The 9,301-nt window shown below is 38.6% G+C and overlaps 1 protein-coding gene across 1 annotated transcript in view; it reads left to right on the top strand.

Annotated features, from left to right (window-relative positions):
- BPTF (bromodomain PHD finger transcription factor) overlaps positions 1-9,301 on the top strand; it is a 141,867-nt gene that overhangs the window by 117,423 nt on the left and 15,143 nt on the right. The window contains exons 22-26 of the mRNA XM_008566473.1: positions 3,595-3,812; positions 5,186-5,411; positions 6,099-7,012; positions 8,384-8,466; positions 8,739-8,964. Coding sequence (XP_008564695.1) covers positions 3,595-3,812; positions 5,186-5,411; positions 6,099-7,012; positions 8,384-8,466; positions 8,739-8,964 — 1,667 coding nt within the window. The remainder of the gene's footprint in view (positions 1-3,594; positions 3,813-5,185; positions 5,412-6,098; positions 7,013-8,383; positions 8,467-8,738; positions 8,965-9,301) is intronic.

Below are 9,301 nucleotides of genomic sequence, written 5' to 3' on the forward strand. Positions count from 1 at the left end.
TCCCAAGTGGCGCACTGTAGCAGTGCGCTACCGGGCCGGCCCTGTTTTTTGTTTTTTTAAGACAATCTTCTATGCCTAAACAGAATTTACCCCCAGAAAAGAAAAGATGATTATTTCAGTTAATATTGCAGGGACAATTGATAAAATTCAATATCCGTTTCTATTTAAAATTTATAGCAGTCAGTTTAGGCAAGTAACTAAAAGGAAAGATATAAAAATGTAAAAGAGAAAATAAAATTTATAGGTGATAAATGATACTATACTTAGAAAACTGAAAAATTTGGTAAATTGCCAGGTAAAGTATCAATACTGGTAGTACTATAGAGAGAGAGAGCCTTTGTCCTATAACGCCTTACGTAACTGCAGTTACGTTTGCATGACATGCATATGTGAATCCGTAGGTTCCACACAACCACCAGACCCCCTAGGGTTTTGCCGGTCTTCTTCCTTGAAATCTTAGATACCCTGTGAGGATGGGGTTTACATGATGAACTGCCCAGTCCTGCCACCTGGCTGTGCAGTGCGCATTTTAGTGTACTTTAACCAAAGTCTTCCTTCATGTAATTGCTTCTTAGCTATAATAATAATAAAAGCAGCTGTCAGGTATTGATTATTTACTCTGTACCAGCACGTATGCACTTCATACATAAGCTTTCATTTAGTCTTTATATAAAGTATATTACTAATATTATCCCCATCTTACAGGTGAAGAATTTGAAACTCACAATATTGAGTAATTTCTCAAACTATTAAACTGGGACTCAAAGTAGATTTATCTGATTCCCAACTCCAGATATTAGTTTATTTATTCAACAGATATTCAGTACTACCTATGTGCCAGACATTGTTCCAGGCCCAGATGACTACAGTTGTAAACTAATCAGAAAAAACAACTGCCCTCATGAAACTTACAGTCTGGTGGAAAAGGTGGACAATAACCAGATAAATTAATTTTATATATACATATATTTTAAAAATACATGTTATATGTAAGAGTATATGAATTTTACATATGTATCATGTTAAACAATGAAACAGAGGGGAGATGGGGATAGAAATGTTGGCCAGTTGGGGTTTGGGAGTGATTTGCCGGGAGAGTTCAAATTTTAGAAAAGATGGTCAGAGAAGGACTTACTGAGATGGCAAAATTTGAGTAAAGACCTGGAGGGAATGAAAGAGCTGTTCAGATATCTGGGGAAAGAGTTTTTCATGAAGAAAGAACAGCAAATACAAAGGGCCTGAGGTAGTGGGGAGCCTGGTGCATTGAAAGGAAGGCAAGGTGACTAGTGGAGCTGGAGGGCATGGGGAGGACGAGGAGGGGAGAGAGTCAGAGGAGCTGTGGCCGGAGAGGCAGATGGTGGGTGAGTATGTGTGGGCTGTGTCTCTGGGTGTGTGCAGATCGCACTGGAACCTATCCTTCCTGCCACCACACTAGCATTTCTTAAAATGGGATCCACATACTCCCAGGGTATAATTGGAAATTACTAAATTTTTGAATTTGCATCTAGTTGATAATGTAAAAGTAAATTAGCATGTACATATTGGGGATCATCTGAATGACCTTTATATAACTTTTAATCGGCACTAATCCTTTTCTCTGTCTGTGTTTATGATGGCAGTGTATCAACACCAGGTGATCACCTGAAGTAATAACTTTTATATATTGTTCCTTGAACTGCAGTGCAAACACACAGTGTTGGGGGTCCAGAAGTTCTCAAATCAAAGCACTTGACCATGCTGTGGTGTACTGTCTTTTGATTCATCTTGGATAAATGGATAAAAATAATCAAGAAAAGTTTAGAAGAGGAGTAAAAATGGAAAATTTGCACTGCTAGGTGTTAAAGTATATTATAAAGCCACCAGGATTAGGAGCGTGACACCAAAGAAAACACAGATCGATGCAATTAAAGAGACATTATATATAAGAATTTGTTGTATGACAAAGGTGTCATTTTGAATCAGTAAATGATAACTGGAAAAATTGGTTTATAGTTTGGAGGAGAAATAAACTTCTGTCTCACAACATATACTGTGACTGAGAACATACTTGGGGGGATATATCTAATGAGAGAATGAAGAGTACTTTTTAAGCCAAAAAAAAAGTCTGTGGTCTACTTGACCACATTAGAAAGACTGTGTAGGTTTAAAAACAAATAAAATTAAAAGGCACATGGCAAACTGGGAAAAATACATTATTTAAAAGTACATATTAAATAAATAGGAAAAGGAGCAGTGCGTGGAGAGTTCACAAATGAAGCACAATGAATGACTTGAAACAGTTTTAAATGGCCTTCTGTCATGATTGAGGAAGTTCAAGAACTGTGATATTATTTCTGATTGCCAGAATATTTTAATTTAGTAATGATACCTAGGTTTGGCAGGGTTCAATGAAATGGGCACTGAGAGGTGCTGGGAGTGTGAATTGTATAAATTTTTTTCTTTTTTGGCCACTGGCTGGTATGGGGATCTGAACCCTTGACCTTGGTGTTAGCAACCCTGCTTTCTAACCAACTGAGCTAACCAGCTAGCCCAGAATTGGTATAACCTGTCTAAAGTTCAGTTCAGTTCAGTACTGTGTTCCAACCATTACCCCAGTAATATTTTTAGGAGTTTATTTTAAGGAAATCATCAGAAGCAAGCAAGGTTATAAGCAAGGATTTCACGATGGCATTATTTTAACAGAAAAAAGAAAGGAAAAGTATTCTGAATGTCAAAATAAGTTCAAGTTTACACGTGGGCAATAATATGAAACACTATCCAGTCATTAAAAGAAATGCATACAGAGAAATACATATGTATTCACAGAAGAAAAGAAAGTCAGGAAGTAAATACAAAAACTTCAGAAATCTGATGTTAATCACTAGTAATGAGTTTGTAAATACCCCATTGGCTACCGAGTAATTACGCTTAGCAACTATTCCGCAGAGGGGGAAATTCTTCTTGCCTTTTTTTCTACTTTCAGCAATTTAAACAAGACACAGAGGTTTTTGGAAGACTATGGAGCCATTCCAAATAAACTTGATTCGTTCAGTAGACATTTATTGAACAATTACTATGAAAGCATTTTTTGAGCACTCCATTGTGGTATTGAGGATGTAGTGGTTCTTGCCTTCATGGTCCTCCCAAACTATCTGTCAAATATCTGTAAGATAAGCTTATTTTTAATACATTTGGCCCAGGATGTTCCAGATCCTTTATGTTTAAAATATATATGAATTAATGATGTATTAAGTTATCTTATTTTTAATATTATATTCCTAAGAAAAGGCAGTCTTATAGATGGCATATTTTACATATATTCTTTTGTCTTCTCTATTGTCATTTTGGCTTTAGATTGACAGGAAGACTTTTTTTTCTGGGTCTATTACAGAGAGCAGTACTGGATAATGGTTGTCAGTGAGCTGAATGAAAACAGGCTTACTGCCATCAGGCAGGTCCTGTGGGTGTGGGCATATGTCTGAATACATCTTTGGGCTGTCGGCATCCCCATGTCCTTTTGAAAACTGAAAAGAATACATTCACCTGAAGCGCTGAATTATTTCAAGTCTAAATGCTAAAGGCATATAAGCATTCATAATGTTTTGATGTTTGTAGGTACTCCTCAACAAGTGGTGACGCAGATCATCAGAGGGCAGCCTGTTTCCACTGCAATCTCTGCCCCTAACACAGTTTCCTCAACTCCTGGGCAGAAAGGCTTAACTTCAGGAACATCCACTGCAAATCTACAGTCTTCAACCTCACAGCCCTCTCGCCCCCAGCAAGGACAAGTGAAGCTTACCATGGCTCAACTCACTCAGTTAACACAGGGCCATGTAAGTAATATAACTTAGGGGAGATCTTATTTATTCTTGCTGTAACGTTAAAAACATGTACTAGGGCCGGCCCGGTGGCGCACTGGAGAGTGTGCCGCTTGGGAGCGCGACGGCGCTCCTGCCGAGGGTCGGATCCCATGTGGAGACCGGTTCCCACTCACTGGCTGAGCGCGGTGCGGGCACAACACCGAGGGTTGTGATCCCGTTGCCGGTCCCCGGTACGGGCGCGACACCGAGGGTTGCGATCCCGTTACCGGTCAGTAAAAAAGACAAAAAAGGGAAAAAAAAAAACAAAACAAACATGTACTAATTTTGGTAAGTTTAAAAACATACTTATTTTAAGAATTGGCTGCTTCTTGGAATCAAAAATATTTCTTACAGGCAGGAGATATAATAGACCCCAACTATCTAGAGTTCTTAGACGGTGAGCTATACCAGTGAGATGGATAACCCTTTTAACCACAAAAATCTTATTAGTTGGCTGATTGCAATGGGAAAAATAAAATTTGAGTCCATTAAGCTGCTTCGTTGCTAGACTTAGCAAATTGAATATTCCAGTATTAATCAACTATTTGGACCTTAGTGATCCTCCTGACTTAGTGTTTGCATTCCATATCGAAACCCTATGCTTTTTATACTTTAGCACATATAAACACACACTGAGGTAATTTGGTACATACCGAAAAAAACAAAATTCAGGGGACCTGGGTTCCTCATTTTATCTCACCTTTAACTTGGACAAGGGACTTAACCTTTCCAACCTGAGTTTCTTAATTGTAAATAAGATTATAGTAATATCTTCTCTGCCTAATTCACGATGTCACAAGTCCATTGTGAAAATCAAATGGGGCAACATGTATGAAGATATTTTGAAAACTGTAAAATAATATGAATATAAGATGGTTTAAAATCAGAATTTTGTGGAGACCTTAGTCATTCACTTCACTGACCTTATTTTATAGATTGGGAAACTTGGATCTGGAGAAATGGTGTTGCTTGTAGATTGATACTTGGCTGTCCATTTGGAGAGCTTGGACTGGAACTCTGGATTGTTCGTGTTTTTTCCAATAAACGACATAAATATTCTTATTTTAGCTTATCTAAATTCCTCCTATACTATAGACATTCAAATATATATTTTCTTTGTTTTTGTTTTTTGTACGTTTTTTTTTTGGCTGGCTGGTACAGGGATCAAACCCTGGACCTTGGCGTAATAGTACCATGCTCTGACCAACTGAGCTAACCAACCAGCTCAAATACATATTTTCATTATATTAAAGGACCTTTACAACATAAAAATGATTTAGTAAAAAGGCTAGACATACAGATTGATGCTTTGAACACTGTTTACATGTTGTATGTTTTTTTCACAGGGTGGCAATCAAGGTTTGACAGTAGTAATTCAAGGACAAGGTCAAACTACTGGACAGTTGCAGTTGATACCTCAAGGGGTGACTATACTCCCAGGTCCAGGACAGCAGCTAATGCAAGCTGCGATGCCAAATGGTACTGTTCAGCGGTTCCTCTTTACCCCATTGGCAACAACAGCCACAGCAGCCAGTACCACCACTACCACCACCGTTTCCACTACAGCAGCAGGTAGGACTTGGGCTTCATCAGAAATGCCGAATGTTACCTCACATGGCTGGGCTAACAGAGGGTCCAAGAAGATATCATTTGGGAGGATATGCCTCAAGCCAACGAACTAAACAGTTGACATTGTCGGCCTCACAGTATCTCAGTGCTTTTGTGTCTTGTTCTTACAGACTCTCTGTCACCACCACCCCTCTTTCCCCCACATAAAAAATATATAGAAAAGGGGCAAAAATAATGGATATCATGGTAACTGTGCCCATGCATATTCTTTGCCAAGCCTTATAGACACTGATTAAATCATGGATGTCATCTCAGGGCAGGTAGATCTATTCAGCTTATAACCTGTGATTGAGAACTGCAGATCCAGACCACTTTGTCACCCTCCTACAGCAAGGCTTGTCATTAGCCTGGGCCAGAAGACCTGGCTGGTTTCCAGAGGTTGCGCCTTGCTTTGGAAGCCAGCCCTCTGGAGAGTTAGCAAAGTGTATGGAGGGCAGCCAAGAAACAGGGCCTGGGCTTCCCATTTTAGGAGAGTTCTAACCTTGAGCATGTCTAAATGGAGCATTTCAAAGGCAAAAATCTTTTATAATGAAATATAGAATTCTCAACTTTAGAAAATCCCCTTCAAATTCTTCTTTGACAGTCTTATGTTCTCGAGTAATAGAAATGATTTGTCTTTCCTTTTCACAGGTACAAGTGAACAAAAACAGAGTAAATTATCTCCCCAGACACAGGTGCAGCAAGTCAAAACCCTGCCACAAGTTCAGTCATCAAGTGTGAATCCTCCAGAAGCCCAGCCACAGACTGCACAGCCTTCAGCTCAGCCCCAGCCCCAAACCCAGCCCCAGTCCCCAGCTCAGCCTGACGTTCAGACTCAGCCTGAAGTTCAGACCCAAACAACTGTTTCATCCCATGTGCCTTCTGAAGCACAACCCACCCAAGCACAGTCATCCAAACTCCAAGTTGCAGCACAGAGTCAGCCTCAGAGTAATGTCCAAGGACAGTCTCCTGTTCGTGTCCAAAGTCCACCACAGACTCGAATACGTCCATCAACTCCATCCCAAGTGTCTCCTGGACAGCAATCCCAGGTTCAGACTACAGCCTCACAACCGATTCCAATTCAACCACATACATCTCTTCAGATACCTTCCCAAGGCCAGCCACAATCACAACCCCAGGTACAGTCTTCAACTCAAACTCTTTCATCAGGACAAACGTTAAATCAAGTTACTGTTTCATCCCCATCCTGTTCTCAGCTACAAATACAGCAGCCACAGCCCCAAGTCATTGCTGTGCCGCAGCTGCAACAAGTCCAGGTTCTCTCTCAGATCCAATCTCAGGTTGTGGCTCAGATACAGGCTCAGCAAGGTGGTGTGCCCCAGCAAATCAAACTCCAATTACCTATTCAAATTCAGCAAAGCAGTCCTGTGCAGACTCACCAGATTCAGAATGTGGTTACAGTGCAGGCAGCCAGTGTGCAAGAGCAGTTGCAGAGGGTTCAGCAACTCAGGGATCAGCAGCAAAAGAAGAAACAGCAACAGATAGAAATTAAGCGTGAACACACCCTCCAAGCTTCTAATCAAAGTGAAATCATTCAGAAACAGGTAAAGTTATTAAGTAAAAGCAGCATGTTCAGTAGGTTGAATTCTTGTGCTGTGCGTTAGACTTAGTGTTTGGTTGTGTTAGGTCTCCTAAATGAGACAAAGTCATTGATGTTTTAAATTTAGAAGCAGCACTGCATTGACCGAAAAATATTGAATGACTACTATGGTTTCAATATATATAGTCAGTGCTTATTAGAAACTACTGTATTTTGGGAGAACTAAAATGGGAAGAATGGAGCTATGAGTTTAAGCATCATTAATACAAAACTTGAAGGTTAACTAAGTTTTAAAGCCACTTTAGGCATCATAGCAATTTGTTTGAAGTTATTTGCAGGTGTCATTCTTTAGTTTGCATGTAGTCTAAGCAAATTAAAAACAGGTTAAATTCATTTACATTTCTAGCCAAACCTTTGTAAAAAGTTTTAAATACATACTATTCCATAGCTTAAATAAAAAGTGACATTATGCAGCAACATCTTGCAATGGCATCTAGAGAAGTAAGGCAATTTAGATGAGTTAGAATTAAATTCCTAAAATGAAATCACACATATAACGTCCTGTAGCATTACTGGAGAAAACTTTCTTTTCATCTACAGTGTGCCCAGCTCAACACTAGGCAGGAGTTTGAGTGTGGATTTCAAGTGTACCATGGTAGTCATGAGACCGTCATTCAATTCCTGGGTCTCCCGTTCACAGTCCATGAAACTCACTTATCTCCCCTGAGCTATATCTTCATTAAAACTCCTCTCTTTCCAGCCACACAAGAGTATTATAATGATTAAATTAGGTCATATATGTAGAAGCATTTTTTAAACAGCAATGATTTTAAAGATGTAATATTCCTATTGATGTCATGTATAATATGTTCAAATGCATTATTACCCAATTCAGTATTGTATAATCTATAAATTGAGAATTAATACATTATCTATCCCCTCCTCTTTGTGTCGGGGGGGGTCTGTGGACAACTCTTTAAAATTAATGCTTGGGAAGAGAGCATAATGTTAAAAACATGGCCTTTGGAGAATGATAGCTGGGGTAAAATTCCAGCTAAATTACTTATTGTTTAATCTCCAACAAGTTGGTTGATTTCTTTATGTCTCAATATCTCATTTATAAAATTGTTCCTGTGGTTCAGTGTTGTCATGAGGAATGAGTGAGGCAATGTGAAGTGCTTAGGTTAGCACTGTACCCAGCATACGGTAAGCACCCAGGCCATATAGCAGCTGCTAATTTTATTTGTATTATATAAAATCGTTACACTTATTTTTGAAAACACATATATGTGCTCAGATTCTTAACTGTTGTTATCTATGTACTAACTTGTGGTCGTTATAAAATATGCGCTTCTGGATTTGTTCTGTCTTGAAGGTGGTGATGAAGCATAATGCTGTAATAGAACATTTAAAACAGAAAAAGACCATGACTCCAGCTGAAAGAGAAGAGAATCAAAGGTAGGGAGAAGGACAGGGTTGTATATATCAGTTTCTTTTCTTTAGCGTGCACATGCACAAAAGTTCTGAGTTTATATTTTTTTATCTTGATTGAAGTTTATTAAATGAGAACACTTGGCAGTAATAGTTGCTCATAACTGGTTTGAATCACTTTTTGAAGCTTTCCAGTCACAGAAAGTTTGTATATCATCCATAGAGACATAGAAGAATCATGTCTTAAGCCTTTCAGAATGAAACGCCCAGCATTACATAGGTTGTATATTTTTCTCTAGAATGATTGTCTGTAACCAGGTGATGAAGTATATTTTGGATAAGATAGATAAAGAAGAAAAACAGGCAGCAAAAAAACGGAAGCGCGAAGAGAGCGTGGAACAGAAACGTAGCAAGCAGAATGCTACCAAACTCTCTGCTCTGCTCTTCAAACACAAGGAACAACTCAAAGCAGAAATACTGAAAAAGAGAGCACTCCTAGACAAAGATCTACAAATCGAAGTACAGGTAAGAGGTTATTACCTTTTCTTCTTTGTCCATGTTTAGCATCTAATGTTATTCTTTTTTTCCTTAAATTTTTGGTTAAGTTTAAAATTTAAGCTTATTCTAGAATTTACATTTGTGTATATAGAGCACATGTATAGAGTAAAAAACAGTGGGGTACACATGTCTTTTGAAACAAAATAGAGCTTTTGTATCTAAACATATGTTTGTATTGTATTCTGTAAACTAGCTACTCTGCTCTCAGAGTTTTAATTTGTTGATTAAAACATTTTAGCAATCAATTGGGAATAACTTTTGTTCATGACATAGTCTTGCCATAAGTTATCAGGAGCCAAGTTTC

The sequence above is a fragment of the Galeopterus variegatus genome, unplaced genomic scaffold (genome assembly GCF_000696425.1).
Source record: "Galeopterus variegatus unplaced genomic scaffold, G_variegatus-3.0.2 Scaffold243, whole genome shotgun sequence".
In the NCBI taxonomy this organism is placed as follows: Eukaryota; Metazoa; Chordata; class Mammalia; order Dermoptera; family Cynocephalidae; genus Galeopterus; species Galeopterus variegatus.